The following is a 17,340-nucleotide window of genomic DNA, read 5'->3' on the forward strand; positions in this document are numbered from 1 at the left end:
CAGTGGCATAGCATGGCTTGCCAGCACCTGGGGCCGTGCTGAGGGGCCGGAGTTTTCTGTCCAGATTTTCACTTTCTGAAATATGGCAACCCTATGGTGGGAGGGAGGGAAAGAGAGTACATGCGTTTTTCTTTTTTAAAAAACCAAAACCCCAGGAAGTATTCATCCAACCACCTGTCTTCCTAGCTGCAGCACCTATATAGTTTGCATTTTTAACATTGTTGTTGTTGTTTAGTCCGACTCTTCATGACCCCCTGGACCAGAGCACGCCAGGCACTCCTGTCTTCCACTGCCTCCCGCAGTTTGGTCAAACTCATGCTGGTAGCTTCCAGAACACTGTCCAACCATCTTGTCCTCTGTCGTCCCCTTCTCCTTGTGCCCTCCATCTTTCCCAACATCAGGGTCTTTTCCAGAGAGTCTTCTCTTCTCATGAGGTGGCCAAAGTATTGGAGCCTCAGCTTCAGGAGCTGTCCTTCCAGTGAGCACTCAGGGCTGATTTCCTTCAGAATGGATAGGTTTGATCTTCTTGCAGTCCATGGGACTCTCAAGAGTCTCCTCCAGCACCAGAATTCAAAAGCATCCATTCTTCGGCGATCAGCCTTCTTTATGGTCCCGCTCTCACTTCCATACATCACTACTGGGAAAACCACGGACCTTTGTTGGCAAGGTGATGTCTCTGCTTTTTAAGATGCTGTCTAGGTTTGTCATTGCTTTTCGCCGCAAATTGCTCAGCTGAGCGTTCATTTTCTCAGTTGAGGGATATTTAAAAACCCAAAAGAACAACTATGCAACAAGTCAGGTTGAATGCCTTATCTCTACTAAATATGGAAGCAGATGTGTCATGTAAGATTAGTTCTGAGGATCTGATCAAAGACTTTACAATTAGAAAAGTAGGATTTCCCCCCCAAATATAAATAAAGTGGAAGTATACAAAAATTCATCTTACTTTTCTATCTTGCTGTAGGTTTTGTTTCATTTCAAAAAATAAAATTTTATTTTATGGTTTTTTTATTGTTTATATTTTGATTTAGATATATACAGGGGCACCAAAATCTTTTAAGTACTTAGGGTCTCTAAAGGTCTTAATCCAGCCTTGCATTGATAGCCTTGTCCTCCGTGGTTGTTGGACTTCTCACCACTGGCCCTGCTGGCTAGAGTTGATGGGCATTGCAGTCTAAGAACATATGGAAGGCTACAAGTTCCCCATCACCAATGCAAAGGTTGACCACCCGTTCCACCACTGGAGGCTCTACATTAAAGGGTGTCTACTTAGTCTTCAGATGCCCCACCAGTGCCAGGCTGCTTCTACTACAGGGAGCTGGAGGTTCCTGAAAACCCTCTTCATGCCTTCTTGCTGCCATCTCTTCAAAACGAGGTCAAGTGCTCCATCCATGCCTGTGAAGTGTGTGCTAGGACCAAGATACCAGGCCCTGCTCCAGCCACTGTCTAACCCTCAGAGGAATTGGGCTGAAATCTCATTTCACTACATTGTCAAATTCCCATCATCATAAGCAGACAATGTGATCTTAGCTGGGGTGTTGCCGGCCAAGATAACTCATTTAAACTCAGCCATATGCTACCAGGATCATCCAGATGTTTACCAATCAATGGGCTTCCTTCATGGGCTTACCTTCATGGGCTTCCAGATAATGTACAATGGTACCTCTGGTTGCAAACGGGATGCGTTCCAGAGGCCTGTTCGCAACATGAAAAGAGTGCATGCGCGGGTTGCGAATTGCCGTTTCTGTGCATGCACATGACGTCATTTTGTGCTTCTGCGCATGCGCGAGCAGCGAAACCCAGAAGTAACCCTTTCCGGTACTTCCAGGTCACTGCAGGACATAACCTGAAAGAACATAACATGAAGTGGACGTAACATGAGGCATGACTGTACAGTAATCTCAGATAGAGGTTCACAGTTCATTTCTCATTCTTAGAAGGCATTCCTGGAGCTTCTGAAAATATGAGTGTGCCTGTGGATAGCCCACCAACAGATGGAATAAATAAGTCAGATGCTGGAATAATACCTCTTCTTCTCTCTTAGATATCGCCAGGATGTCTTGCAACTTGTGGAATCCACATATTACAATGCGCCAACACACCTTCTGCATGATGTTCCTGTTGTTCTTGCTACTGTTTGATGAATGAAGCTCCAATCTTCAGGAATTTATCTTGCTGCCTTATGGCAGCTAATCAGAGAGTGGGCTGGGGGGTCGCTACTTGACTCTATGGCAACAATGCCTCAGGGCCCCACAGAACAATGGGTTCACCCACACTTCCCACCCCACACCCACACCCCATCATTTCTAGGCACAGGTCCAAGAGGCTTTTCTTTTGTCACACTGCTTCCCCAGGAAAACCCACACTTTATGGTCAATGTTAATCACATTTTCAACAAAGTTCTGTATAGTTAAAGCTCTGGTTTTCCCAGTAGTGATGTATGGAAGTGAGAGCTGCACCATAAAGAAGGCTGATCGCCGGAGAATGGATGCTTTTGAATTATGGTGCTGGAGGAGACTCTAGAGAGTCCCATGGACTGCAAGAAGATCAAACCTCTCCATTCTGAAGGAAATCAGCCCTGAGTGCTCCCTGGAAGGACAGATCCTGAAGCTGAGGCTCCAAGACTTTGGCCACCTCATGAGAAGAGAAGACTCCCTGGAAAAGACCCTGATGTTGGGAAAGACGGAGGGCACAAGGAGAAGGGGATGACAGAGGACGAGATGGTTGGACAGTGTTCTCGAAGCTACCAGCATGAGTTTGACCAAACTGCAGGAGGCAGTGGAAGACAGGAGTGCCTGGAGTGCTCTGGCCCATGGAGTCACGAAGAGTCGGACACGACTAAATGACTAAACAACAACAATCACGTTTTCTGCAGATTGGCATTTGTCCCGATTCAGCAATAAGCAGTGAGTTTGGGAAAGTGGCGAGGGAAAGCAAAAACCTCAAGGACCCATGGCTTGAAATCACAGAACAAATGAATAAACCACAAGACAACGGGAAGTGTGGATGGCTTCTCCATTTCATTCTGCACATTCTGTAAGGCCTTCCACGAATTTGTAGTGTGGGGTTATCAGGATGCAAATGCCATGAAGTCCCATTTCCCCTTTTCTACTGACCCAGATTGAAAAACTAGAGTACAAGGATACTCTGAAGTTCTGGGGAACTTTTTTTAAAAAATAAAGAAGTTGCTAGGTTTGCAGTTTTCCCTTTTTGCAACATGCCAGATTGTAATAAATGCTTAAAATATTCATTGTGAGAGCTGTTTAGTTAGCCTTGACCCCCGACCCATGACCCCCCGCTCTTCTTCCCACCTCTATAACTCTCCTTTGTCTGTACAGTGGTACCTCAGGTTACATACGCTTCAGGTTACATACGCTTCAGGTTACAGACTCTGCTAACCCAGAAATAGTGCTTCAAGTTAAGAACTTTGCTTCAGGATGAGAACAGAAATCATGCTCCGGCGGCACAGCAGCAACGGGAGGCCCCATTAGCTAAAGTGGTGCTTCAGGTTAAGAACAGTTTCAGGTTAAGAACGGACCTCCAGAACGAATTACGTTCTTAACCCGAGGTACCACTGTATTCTGTAGGTTTTAGAATTTAGCAACAGGGAAACAACTTGAAAGTAGGAGAGAGGAAGGTGTTTGGTATGCAGAATGAGAAGGGGATGCAACGAAACTCTTTCTCTGCCTCTATCACCCACTAAGCCTTGGGTACTTGGGGGTTGGCTGGCAATCAGGGGTTAGGCGAAAGAATTCTTCACATGCTCAGAGGCAAATTCCTCTCAAGCAACTGAAGTTGTGGGTGCTCAATGGGTGTCAGTGGTGATGGAACAGAGGTGATCACTGGTGCCAAAAAGAGGTTAGGAGGAACAGCATTGACCTAAATGCAGCTCCAGTAGGGAGAGGTTTGCAGCAGGAGGGACCTGGATTGGAAGAGCTGAAAGGCCAGTTTGGTAGGACTCCTCCAGGCAATGTTGTGTAGTGGTTAGAGTGTTAGACTAGGACCTGGGAGAGACCAGGGTTCGAATTCCCACTCAGCCATGAAACTCACTGGATGATCTTGGGGTCCAGTCACTGCCTCTTAGCCTAACCTGCTTCCCAGGATAGTAATGGGGAGGGGGATGAACTATGTACCCCACCTTGAGCTCCTTGGAAAAAGGTGGGATATAAATGCAACAAATAAATAAATATTTGCTTTTATATTACTTGCTCTCTTACCAGAGTGACTCAAAGTGATGTAACAAACACAATGTGAAAAGATAAAAACCAGCGTCAATGAACGCAGCCAATAAAAAACTTAGAAACCACACCTGTACAGGTAACAGCCAGGCCTTACAGATCCTTCCTCACTAAAAGATGCCACAAGTACTAGAAAAGATTCTAATGGAGGTCCAAAAGCCAGAGTTAAAAATGCAAGTTAAAAGTTAAAAATGCGCCTAAAAGTAGATAAAGGTAGTGCCATAGGATCCACCCTGGCAAGACTTTTCCACAAACAGGGAGCCAACACTGAAAAGGTCCATAATTACTGAGCAAACATAATTACTGGGCTCTGTTGTGAGAGACCAGCTCCATCAGGCACGTCTTGTGTCAGCATTGGGTCAATATAGGGGAAAGTGTTTAGAAATCTGTGTACAGGTAGGTAGCCGTGTTGGTCTGCCGTAGTCAAAACAAAACAAAATAAATAAAATAATAAAATAATTCCTTCCAGTAGCACTTAGAGACCAACTAAGTTTGTTTTTGGTATGAGCTTTCGTGTGCATGCACACTTCTTCCCACTATATATAAGGGTCTGGTGACTTCTGTTTCTGTGTATCTGAAGAAGTGTGCATGCACACGAAAGCTCACACCAAAAACAAACTTAGTTGGTCTCTAAGGTGCTACTGGAAGGAAAATTTTAATTATTTTATTTTATTTAGAAATCTATGTTTTGATTTTTCCTCTTCCCTCCACGTCCCTTTTCCCCTTGTGTCATGTTATTCCAGGTGAAGGCAGGGACTGTCCTGTTTTAACGGTTGTTATCAAATGTTGCTATGGAAGCCCCTCTTAGCAGAAGAGCCCAGTGCAAATCCAATCCATCCATCCATCCATCCATCCATCCATCAACAATAGCTTGTGTCTAGCATATGCAGAGTTAGCTCATATTCAGTCTTTTCTGAGCATTGATCCCACACTCATCACATATATTGGGAAGAGCTTTCTGACGGTAAGAGCTGCATGACAGTGAAGTGGACTCCCTTGGAAAGTGGAGGATTCCCCTTCACTGGAGGTTTATTAAGCAGAACTCTGTAGTTGTGATTCCTGCATTGCCAGGGGTTCGACTAGATGACCCTTGGGGTCCCTTCCAACTCTACAATTCTATTATACATCTTGATTTGCTCAAGTAGTCCTTACACATATTCCTGCTCATCTTTTGCTCACCCTACACTTTCCAATGCCTCTCTCCATCGCTTCCCAAACTGCAAAAAGCCTGTTTCTTTTTTTAAAAGGTGAATCGGTTGCAGAGCACTTTTGCCACGCTTTGCAAACTGAAAGCACAGACTTGAATCCCTCCTTTAAAGCAGTAGCAGCCTGGAGAACACCCTGACTCTGAACAAGATGGGGGTTTTGAGCTGTACCTCTGGCTGTTTTCATTTCCCACTGAGGTTACCCAGGGGTCAGTTCCTCAACCCACCAGGGGTTGCAAAGAAAGGAGGTATTTGAGGGGTGGGGGGTGAGGAGTGAAGGACAGAGGACCTTAGATATTCAGGCCAAGCCCACCCACGCGCCCCGTGTGGCCAAGGGCCTGGAGGCCTCACACCAGCCTCAGCTGGAGCCCTTAAAATCTTTCCAATTGCAGGATAGAATTCCACAGCTGGAAGCCTCAAGTCACTCACCTCAGGCGCATGCTTGGCACCCAAGCCTCAGACCTTTTAATTACCCACCGGGGGGGGGGGATGGGACACCCAGTACAGATGCTTCCACCACCAGTGGAGAGCCTGCTTTGGGGCGCTTTGCCTGGTTACCTCCAGAGCTGGCCCTGAGCACCCAAAGAAACAAACACAGTCCTCTGCCCCCTAAGGGTTTCACGTACCGTTTCCCAAAGGAAGTTCACTGCAGCACATTCATCTGACATCTTAGAAGTTTTTCGCTCTCAGAAATAGCTCAGAAACATCATAGCCATCTGTAACGAGCTGCCAGAATGATAATTTGTCTGAACTGGAAAAACCATACAGCACCCTCAACTGATTTGCAGTTATCTGAAGTTCAGGTGATGATCGATAGCATTCAATTAACAAGTCTTATTAGAGAGAGGGAAGGCAGGTAGACAGATGGTAAGGCTGTAGAAAAATGGGGTTTGTTTCTCCTCCGTTAGGAATGCAAGGCTTCGGGTTTCAATCTATGGATTGCTTGTAAATGCCATACAGTTATTTGTAAATCATTATAACCTTTTTTAATTAAAAAGGCTTAGTATCTTACAGAAGGAAATAACAGAAAGAAACAGGATCAATATTTAAGGGCAGAAAATAATTATATATAAATTATATACCCTGTACTATATATTGAGTTGCAAATTTAAAAAATCCTTAATATATCAATGTCAAATACAATTTAATCTTTTTAATGTTTATATCATTTCTTTTCTTTTCTTTTAACTTGCGGGTAAAGCTTTAATACACACACACACACACACATGCCCACTGGTTTTGATTATCATATGAAAGAGCAACAATGGAAAATGTGAATTATAAAAGCTTTGTAAGTTACTTAAGGACATGCCGTAACTTCCACAACACGCCCACATGTCTGTGCTCTGGAACCTGGTGCCTTCCAGATGTTTTGGACTACAACTCCCAGTTGTCTTAGCCAGCAGTCTGGATCTGATGGGAATTGTAGTCTCCGGGCACCAGGTGAAGGAGGGCTCACCTAAATGCAGCAGCGTAGCGTGGGTTGTCAGCACCCGGGGCAAGGCAAGTAATTTGCGCCCCCTAACCCGGGGCGAGGCAAGTAATTTGCGCCCCCTAGCCCCTAACCTGCCGCCGCTGCCAGCTTCTTCTTGCTGCTGCCTGGTCTGGTCTGGTGTGGTTCTCTCCTGCGCTCAGCGCTGCGCTGGGCGGCCGCTGCACTGTCCCTCCCCCAGATAGTCCCTCGCTCTCTCTCCGCACCGCACGCCTGGCACCCACCCCCTCCACAGTGGGTGGCGACCCAGCGGCTCGGATCGGATTCGCACAGCCAGCACTGCAGTGAGAGAGAGTGAGTGAGCCAGGTAGGGGCAGAGAGCTGTGAGTGCGAGCACGCCCCCCCCAGATGTTGCGCCTGGTGCGGCCGGCCCCCCCTGCACCCCCACGCTACGCCACTGCCTAAATGGATGCGCTATCTCCTCTGAGCCTGGTCTCGAGTCCACACAACTAAGCCAAGCACCTCTCAGAAGCAACCCCTGCCTCTTTGCCAGATATTCATGCCCTGGAGCCTCTTGCTTCCTAATTCAGGATGTGTGAAAGTACAACCTCTCCTGCTTATTCTGCAGCGGAGCTCTTCTGTAGCAAAGACCTGGTTCCAATCAAATTCCCATCCCGAAAAACGCAAGGGGGAAGAAATGCTGGATCAGACCAACCCTTCCCCCACCCCCAGCCCAGTATCTTGTTTCTGACAGTGGTCAGCCAGACACCTCTGAGAAGCCTATGGAAACGAAGTCCATTCCCTCCTGCTCACCCTAGGAATCTGGCTAGCAGAGGGAGGGAGGGTGTCATCCTTGCCTTTTGCAGACCAACAACTGCAGCTCTCTCACAGCCACCCAGGAATGACCAGTGCCACTGACCTCAGAGACCTCAGGGCACACATTCGTGCCTAGTCTCTCTCTGTGTGTGTCTCTCACCCACACTGCCAAGGTCTCACTGGCACAAGCTGTTTGCTGCAAAAGCTTGCAGGTGTTCTTGGTGGTGGTGATGGTGGTGGAAGAGTTTCCCTACCTGTGCTGAGGCTTCCAGGGCTGGCCCCTAGCAGCATCACCAAGGGAAGAGCGCAGCGTAGCCCTGCAAAGTCAGAAAAAGAAGGAAGCTGGTTAGTGGTGGGAGTGAGGATGAAGAATCCTTGGGGGTTGGAGGGGGGAAGAGGGGGCAGCAGCAGCAGCAGGGAGCGGCCAGGCGCTTGGCCAGGACTTACAGTACATTGCAAGAGGAGAGAGCCTCCAGGCACGGTAAATCCAGCAGGCAGATAACTGTGCCTTTTCCTGCCTGCTGTGGGCTCCAAAGGCAGCCCAGCAAAGTCCCCGCCCCGTGGGACGCTCCTCCTTCTGAGTCTTGCCTCTGCCTGCGTTCGCACAGGCTGTGCCGGTGGGCTCTTGAGTTCTTCTTTGGAGAAGTAAAGAATTCCTGACGTAGCACGTAGTTAAACTGTGGAACTCCCTCGAAAAGGAGGCAGTGATGGCCACCACCTTTAAAAGAGGACTGGACAAATTCATGGATGATAAAGGCAATCAATGGCCTTGCCTCCACTGTCAGAGGCAATAATGCTTCTGAACACCAGTTCCTGAGAGCCACAGGATGGGAGAGCACTCTTGTGCCTGGATCCTACCTACAGGTTCCCCACAGGCATCTTTGTTAATTGGACGCTGGACTACAGGGGTCATTGGCCTCATCCTGCAGGCTCTTCTGGTGTTCCTAGGATGGGGGTCTTTTTGCAAGTCTTTGAGTGTGACACATGAGCTGCCCAAAAGCTGGAAGGGACAAGCTGGTGAGTTTTCTGGTATTGTGTGGTAGCCATAGGTGCTGGGGCCCTGGGTGTCCGAGCACCGAAAAAATTCCCCATGAAGGGGCCAGGCACCCACAAATTTTGGTGTCACACTGCATGGCATCCACAGCCCTGGGCATCCACGGTCACAGAGCCAAGCTGGCACTCCTGGCAGTGACCTAGTGTTTTCACACACACAGAGAGAGAGAGAGAGAGAGAGAGCGCAAGCAAGCCAACTTTCACAACTTTGCTGTCACCTCTACGAAAGTGAGTAGCGGGTGAGCAATTGCATCTGCCCCCTTCCCTTGCATATGCTTAGGATTATATAAACTGTCTCATTTCAAAGCAGTTACAGCAGTGCAACAGTTAGACCAGTGGTTCTCCAACTTTTTTCTCAGGGCCACACTTTCAGAATAAAAACTTACTTATGCCACACCATTTTTTATATTGATAATGAATACAATGGAAAACAAAAAGAAACTACTCCCGGCCATGATTGATTTCTAACACAGAAAACTTTATAACACAATCATGGGACAGCCAGAAAGTATAAAACAAGGCAGCTGCATAAAGACATGAATCACTCCCAAAATATAATATTGATTGTCCTTTATTGGGAAGGCCTGATCCCCAGACACCCGGGATGTAAAAGGCAAACAAGGGCTCTCCACACTTCCCCTAAAAACCATGAGTCTGAGCCCCACTACTTTCTCATGGAACACCTGCTCTTTAGCGTCAAATTGGAACAAATGAGAATCTGTGGGAAACCCAATTGCCATTTGCTCCAGTGGAGCCCTAAAGAGTGGTCCCCTCCCCTGAAGGGAAAGCAGAAGGTCAAAAGCGTACATAGCCCTAAGAGCATGAAGAAAGTGGGTAGTGAAAAGTTTTCCTTCCTCCCTCGAAACACTATAATTCATGGGCATCCACGGAAGCAGAATGTCAGTGATCTTCTTATATCCTTATGCATATGCACCTGAACATCGGCACCTTGGCCACGGAGGCCACAGTCTTAGGGTAGGGTGGGTAACCTTTTTAGACACCCACAGGGCTCTTTCCTGCATGCCAGAGCACCAACGCCACACCAGCCGGGGACACAGAGGAAACTGAAAGTTTCCGCAGCACAGCCAGTGCTATTTTTCGAAAGGGATTCTAAATTAAGACTGGGTGTGAGTGTGTGTGTGGGCAGCTGCTGTGCAGGGCTACAAATGCAACTCTCAAGAGTTTCAGGCAGGGACCTTTCCCAGTCCTACCTAGAGATGCAGAAGACTGAACCTGGGGGTTCTGAGGTGTGTTATCTAGGAGAATCGCACGCAGCTTCCTGGGCCCCACAGACAGCTTGGGGCAAAAGCAGGCGGCACTCCCCCTCCCCCATCTGTCATCAAAGCAGCAGCTGTATTGCAACAGGTCTTCACAAGGCCTCCCTTGACTGACTCAGTCTTGCGACTCGCCTGGGCAAGGTCCAAAAGTTTCCAAGCCCCCTCCTGTTTTCACTTATGCTGAGGCTTATTCCAGGGGTGGGAGCCCCATGGGGGCCTTGAAGATACTACTGGTCTCCCACCAGCCTGGAGCCACTGCCTGAATCTGATGGGAATTAGGAGTCCAACATATGTTGGTCATCCCCCAAGAGAGAACATAGGAAGATCCCTCCCCACATTATCTACACAACAACCCTGCGAGGCAGGTTAGTCTGAGAGTGAGTCTTGAACACTGGTCTTGAAAGACCTACACTGGCTCCCAGTACTTTTCCGAGTACAATTCAAAGTGTTGGTGCTGACCTTTAAAGCCCTAAACGGCCTCGGTCCAGTATACCTGAAGGAGCATCTCCACCTCCATCGTTCTGCCCGGACACCTGGGTCCCCCTCCAAGGGCCTTCTGGCGGTTCCCTCACTGCAAGAAGCCAAGTTACAGGGAACCAGGCAGAGGGCCTTCTTGGTAGTGGCACCTGCCCTGTGGAACACCCTCCTATGAGACGTCAAAGAGATAAACAACTACCTGACATTTAGAAGACATCTGAAGGCAGCCCTGTTTAGGGAAGCTTTTAATGTTTAATAGGTTATTGTATTTTAGTGTTTTGTTGGAAGCCACCCAGAGTGGCTGGGGGGACCCAGCCAGATGGGCGGGGTATAAATAATAAATTATTATTATTATATTATATAGTGAGGGGCCAGTGAGCCTAATGGCTGAATAGGGATTCGAACCCTAGTCTCCTAGATCCGCATCCTGTACTCTAACCGCTACACCACACTGCCTAGTAGCCATTGATAGCCTTCTCCTTCTCCATGAATTAGTCCAGTCTTCTTTTGAAGCCACCTGTCTCTGTTGACATCACTGCCTCATGTGAGAGGGGGTTCCATACTCTGACTATGGCTGCATGAGAAGGGTTTATTTTTATCTTCCAACCATCAGCTTCATTAGATGTCCCCTAGTGTTTTGAAAAACCTTTCTCTGTTTCTGCTAACCTGGTAGCTACTCAGCTGCAGATCTCCTTTGCCAAAGGCTGGTCCCCTCTCTCATCCAACCCTAACAAACACAAAGCCTTCTGCCATTCCACTTCCTTCCTCCTCCACATTTACCCAGAGGAGAACAATGGAACAATGGAACCATTTTTTAAAACCCTTCAAACTCACTTCTAAGGTTAGGCAAAATACTTCAAATTCCTGGGAGCCACCATCAATTTTTAAGAGCCAGGCATAATATATGCACAGAATGGAATGTTTTCAGTTCTTCAACGGTCCCACCATAAATTTACTACTTCCCACTGTTTGTTTTGCAGTGAATTTTTCAAAATTGCATGCCAAAACCACTGAATCCAGTTGCTGGCATGCATTGACAACAGCCCCTTTTTCTTCTTATTTTACCTAATATTGTCTTGCTTTTGCTAATTACTGGGATTATCAACAAGGTTGTGCTCCCACCCCTGACCAGTAGATTCCACCTCTGCCCCCTGCCCTAGCCAAGCTGGTTTATGAAAGGTTGCTTTGCTGCACCAAAATGAGAGAGTCCCCTGAAAGAAAAAGCAGGTTAACATGCCAGGACTGGACAGAGCTTAAACTAGAAGAGCCTGGAGCAACTGCCCAAATAAGTATTCCCCCCCCCCCCTTGATTTCTGTGACTCTCTCTTTCCCACCATCCTTTTGCGGGAGATTAGCAGCCCAACCTAGCAAACGTGTGTTCTTGCTAGTTAGCATGAGGGGGCTAAAACCAAAGAGCTGTATTGCTGATAAAGATAAAGGTAAAGGGACCCCTGACCATTAGGTCCAGTTGCTGACAACTCTGGGGTTGCGGCACTCATCTCGCTTTATTGGCCAAGGGAGCCGGCGTGCAGCTTCCAGGTCATGTGGCCAGCATGACTAAGTCGCTTCTGGCGAACCAGAGCAGCGCACGGAAACGCCATTTACCTTCCCGCCAGAGGTGACGTGCTTTGACGTGCTTTCGAACTGCTAGGTTGGCAGGAGCAGGGATGGAGCAACGGGAGCTCACCCCGTCGCAAGGACTCAAACCGCCGACCTTCTGATTGGCAAGTCCTAGGCTCTGTGGTTTAACCCACAGCGCCACCCGCATCCGTATTGCTGATAGGCAGATAAAATTAGCAGAGAGGGCTCTGTGTGATGTCATTTCCCCTTCTCTCCTGGAGAGGAAGACGCATCAAGTACTTCCTGTTCTTCCTCTGACCAGTGTTGGAGGCAGACGTGCCCCCGCTCTCTCCAATTTTAGGCACATGCTTGAAGCAGGTTACATTGTAAATTTAAGTATTTTGCCCTAATGGTTTTTACTGCCAATGTTGCTACAAACCAATGCATGATTATAAACTTTGTAAATCTTACTTTTACACTTGCTTGCATGATTCTTTCTTAAGTGGGCTAGGAAGGGTGAAGCCAGCTTGCTTTGTAGCTTGACTTGCTTTGCGGCCTAATTCCTATGCTTTTCATTTTTGCTGTCAAGGGTTCAGCCCACATACCTGGCACCTGGAGGGATAAATACAGTGGACACTCAGGTTGCGAACGTGATCCGTGTGGGAGGCACGTTTGCAACCCACAGCACCACATCTGCGCACGTGCAGGTTGCGATTCGGTGCTTCTGCTCATGCACAAAGCGCGATTTAGTGTTCCTGCACATGCACAAGCGCCGAAACCTGGAAGTAACCTGTTCCGGTACTTCTGGGTTTGGTGCAGTGCGCAACCCGAAAACGCGCAACCTGAAGCGTCTGTAACCCGAGGTACCACTGTATTCTCTTTCTACCACCACTTTCCTGGCTGTCTATGCCACCCTCGTTTTCTCTCTTTTTCTGCAAGCCCTTGGTCTCTCTCTTTTGCCATCCCTTTCTGCCACACCTTTTTCTCTCTATCACCTTCCCCTCCCTCCCCCCTCTCTCTGTGCCTCCCTTCCTCCACCTCTCCTTCTGCCACCTCCTTCTCTCTCTGCCACCTCTTTCATTTCTCTCTCTCTGTTTTGGTCATCTCTCCCCCTCTTTCTGCCCACACCCCGGGGGCAAAGCATCTGCTCTGTATGCAGAAAGCTTTAGGTTCAATCCCAAACACCTCCTGTTAGAAGGCATCAGGTAACCCACACCCGTCTCTGCTAGATACCCTGGTGAGTAGAGCTGTCATTCCCAACCTAGTGCCCTCCAGCTGTTTTTAGACTGCAAGCCCCATTACTCCCAGGGTGCAGAAGAATATAAGGAGCTTGATGGAGCCAACCAGTGGCCCATCTCCTGCAGCATCCTGTTCTCACAGTGGCCAACCAGATGCCCATTGTGGGAAATCTGCAAGGAGGAGATCTGCAAACACAAGTGCCCTCTTTCCTCTTGTGGTTTCTGGTGAAATAAAAAATTGAGGTCTCATATATATAATAAATGTTCATAAATGTACCAAGCAAACACGTACATAAATATATAAACCACATGTCTGAAGCAGCACAGGAAAACAGCCCGGAAACCATTTTGACTCCCAAACTGACCAAATAATTTCTCTGCAAGGTCAAGGAAAATGGAAAAGCCTCCCCATTGTCTTTTCATTCACAAATCCTGTCTTAAGCGTATGTCTGTGTATGAATAGGGTGAGCCTGTGACCTGGCTCAGGAACTAAGTATTTATCATTACAAAAGACTGGCCAGGCTCCCCAGGGTATCCGGTCAAGTAAGCATTAACAGGTAACCTGCCAGACAGGAGGTAAACAACAGATTTCTGGTAAACAATGCGCTCAGATTTCTGTTGTAGACCACCCCTTTCTGTGATGTAGGTATGATGTGTCTGGGGGGTGGTCTTCAGCTACACCCCTTCTGTGATGTATGTATGATGTTTCTGGGGGTGGTCTTGGACTCCAGGGCGGGCAATTTAAAATGTCTATATAAGGGTGGGCACACCTGGGTTCTGGGTCCTCCTCCTTTCCTGCGTGTGGGGGGAGCATCCGGCTGCAACAGTTCAATAAAGATCAGGCTTACTAGCTGCTCTGCTTCTCAATATTCTCTGGTTGGCCTCTGTTATTTTCTCTGACCGATGGAGAACCTACAAAGGACTTTTGTGTCCCCCATAAGGGAATAAGGGCAGATTTTCGTTTACTACACTGGTATTCCGAAGCATACAGCCTCCAGCCAAGGAGGTGAAGCATAGCCATTGTGGCTAGGAGCCACTGAGAAGCCTCTCTTACACTAGTTGGACAAATAGTCCGAAGCATATGGCTTCCTCTTAAGCTTCTGCTCACTCAGAAATGAGACAACGTTGTTTGGTGAACTGAACTGTTTATTCATTCCTGCTTCTTGCGTCTTAGGAATCCAAGCTATTTTGCCCCCTGACTTCTTACATATCAGGCCAGCAAAGCAAATACAGTTATTTTGGCAGGAACTTCTGTCTCAGATGTGCACATCTGCATTTGCTATTATTTGCTGTTGAATTTGAACAACACTGCTTTTCAAATCACATAATGCTGTGCGTTCCAGAGGGGAGGTGCCTTATTCACCCAGTGCCCACTACCCAGTTCATTTCCCCATGCAGAGCTCGAATTCACTGAAGCCACTACCAGTGCCTGCAGTCATCTGAACATGTGCAATGGCTGTCTGAAATTGACGCGCCTGAGCCTGGCTGCAACTTCCCATACCCTCCAACATTTCTCCAATGAAAATAGGGACATCCTAAGGAAAAGTGGGACATTCCTGGATGAAATCAGAAACTGGGACAGCTTCTCTAAATCTGGGACTTCCTTGGAAAATAGGGAAACTTGGAGGGTCTGGCTTCCATTTTACAAATGGATGGAAACTGGATTGTTGTGGGTTTATCTTTTAAATATGCTCCAGCATTAGGCACAAGCCTGAAGCTGTTTTTACTGTAAACACAAGTATTTTACTGCATTTATTTTAATGCTGTTGCTGCTTGTTAACTGAGAAATCTGAGGGCTCCCTTGGACAAAAAAAACAAGGACACCAGCCAGGAATACCAGAGCAAAAACAGCAGCCAGTAGGTTTGGTCTTTACTGAAGACTGTTGCAACAGGACTCCCACCTGCCACAAGGTGGAACAAGATGGAAGCCCTGAACCAAAGAAGACCCCAACTTTTATTAGCTACTAATCCCCCATGCTGCGCCCCTAAGACTACATCATAACTACATCATGATACATCACAAAGAGGAGGGGTTCAGGGAGGAGTTGTGGTGGTAACCTGAGTGTCTTGTCACCTGTCCGGTTCCTCCTTTCCCCCTCCCCATATGATTACATTCCTGAGGACAAAGAGGAGTTCACTGTTTCCTGCCCCCAGAGGGAAGGGCTGGTCACTGTCCTTTGTTTCAGTCCGTACTGAATCCACTTCCATATTCAGGTCCTTTGTGAGTGTCATGATCTTCTGTCTAGGACCATCAAGGTTGACATGCCAACTGGGTAGGGCTTGCTGCGGACGTGTTGGCTGCCTTGTGTCAAGTCTCCCTCCTTTGATAGTCCTACCTTCATGGAGTAAAATAAAGTGGAATGGTACAGATCCGATGTACGGCTGATTTTCTATGAATTTATAACAGAAGTGTCACGTATGTCGTGTGTGTGTGTGTCGTGTTTGTACAAACTGAATGATGGGGGGGGCTGCAACATGCTAAAGACAAAGGCTTGACTGTGTATAAACTATATGTCTTAAATTTACTTTTCAGTCTGCAGCTTGTTTCTTTGATAAATGGGGTTACAAAGGGGGGCGGGGGTCAGCCTAAGAGCTGAATCCTTTGCTTTCAATTAAACCGCTTAAGATGGGATTTTAAACTTTGCTCAGCCCCATGCTTTTAAAAACAAGCTGAAAAGCTGATCCTTTTGACTGTTGATCCACACATGTAGGTTTGGGGGGTGGGTGGGATATAGTTAATTATATTCCCTCATCTACCTAATAAAAATCCATCATCATTGACAGTTTCTTTGCTTTTTGTGATGTGAGGTGTTTTTATTTATTTTGTTTAAAATGCTGTATATACATTTTCTTTTTTTCCTTTAAAATTTTATCTTACTGTGTTAAAGTGCTCAGGGATTTTGCATATAAAGCAGTATATAAATATTCAAAAGAAAAAAAATCCTTCCAGTAGCACCTTTAAGACCAACTAAGTTAGTTCTTGGTATGAGCTTTCGTGTGCAAGCACACTTCTTCAGATACACTGGTATATTCTTCAGTGTATACACTGGTATATTCTTCAGTGTATCTGAAGAAGTGTGCTTGCACACGAAAGCTCATACCAAGAACTAACTTAGTTGGTCTTAAAGGTGCTACTGGAAGGATTTTTTTTCTTTTGACTATGGCAGACCAACACGGCTACCTATCTGTAACTGTATATAAATATTATTAATGATGATTATGAGCTAAGAAGCTACAGGATACTTATGGATTGTGTCCTCAGCTTCAAACCCCACCAGAGGTGGAAATGTGCAGCAGTGTGTACACAGCCTGCATCTTTTAAATGTGCAAGCTTTTGAGTTGCACAGACCACTTCTCCCAACTGTGTGTTTGGGAGTGGGGAAACACGCCCCCCCCCCCATTAAAAGCAAAGGAGGGGAGTTGGTTTGCCAGACTTTAATGTCCATATTTTAGGGTCTGCATTTTTTTCAGTTCATGGAGCAACTCGCCTGAGGAAGAGATCAGCATAACTCCAAAGCTTTTAATCATTTAGCAACCCCTGTGAATTCGCAGGTCTCCTAGTGGGGACTTGTAAGATCAGACCAAGGGTCTGCCTCTAATCCAGCATTCACATTGTAAAAAATAAACCAGCTGGGTGACCCAGGAGATCCTAAAAGCAGGGGAATGGAAGTGATGGCCTTACCTTGTTTGTTCCCAGGACCCATCAGCTTTCTATACAATGATAACTGCCTCCGTACATGGAAATTCAGTATATAAAACCATTAATCCTTCTTTCTTCTCTTTTATAAATAAAGCCATCTTTTGGAAGGACTGCCCTTTTTCCATAGGAATATGCTAGATCATGGGTAGGCAAACTAAGGCCCGGGGGCTGAATCCGGCCCAATCGCCTTCTCAATCCGGCCCGCGGACGGTCCGGGAATCAGCGTGTTTTTACATGAGTAGAATGTGTCCTTTTATTTAAAATGCATCTCTGGGTTATTTGTGGGGCATAGGAATTCGTTCATATTTTCCCCCCCCAAAGTATAGTCCGGCCCCCCACAAGGT

At 47.0% G+C, this 17,340-nt stretch overlaps 1 protein-coding gene across 1 annotated transcript in view; it reads right to left on the reverse strand.

The window, feature by feature from the left end:
- The window catches only part of PTGS1 (prostaglandin-endoperoxide synthase 1), a 45,334-nt gene extending 37,092 nt beyond the window's left edge, over positions 1-8,242 (reverse strand). Inside the window, exons 1-2 of the mRNA XM_080990930.1 lie at positions 8,139-8,242; positions 7,946-8,008 (exon numbers count right to left, since the gene is read on the reverse strand). Of these exons, the coding sequence (XP_080847056.1) occupies positions 7,946-8,008; positions 8,139-8,145 (70 nt within the window). The 5' untranslated portion in view covers positions 8,146-8,242. The remainder of the gene's footprint in view (positions 1-7,945; positions 8,009-8,138) is intronic.
- Positions 8,243-17,340: the final 9,098 nt, after the last annotated feature.

Source organism: Podarcis pityusensis, assembly GCF_964106645.2.
Source record: "Podarcis pityusensis genome assembly, chromosome: Z".
NCBI classification, from domain to species: Eukaryota; Metazoa; Chordata; class Lepidosauria; order Squamata; family Lacertidae; genus Podarcis; species Podarcis pityusensis.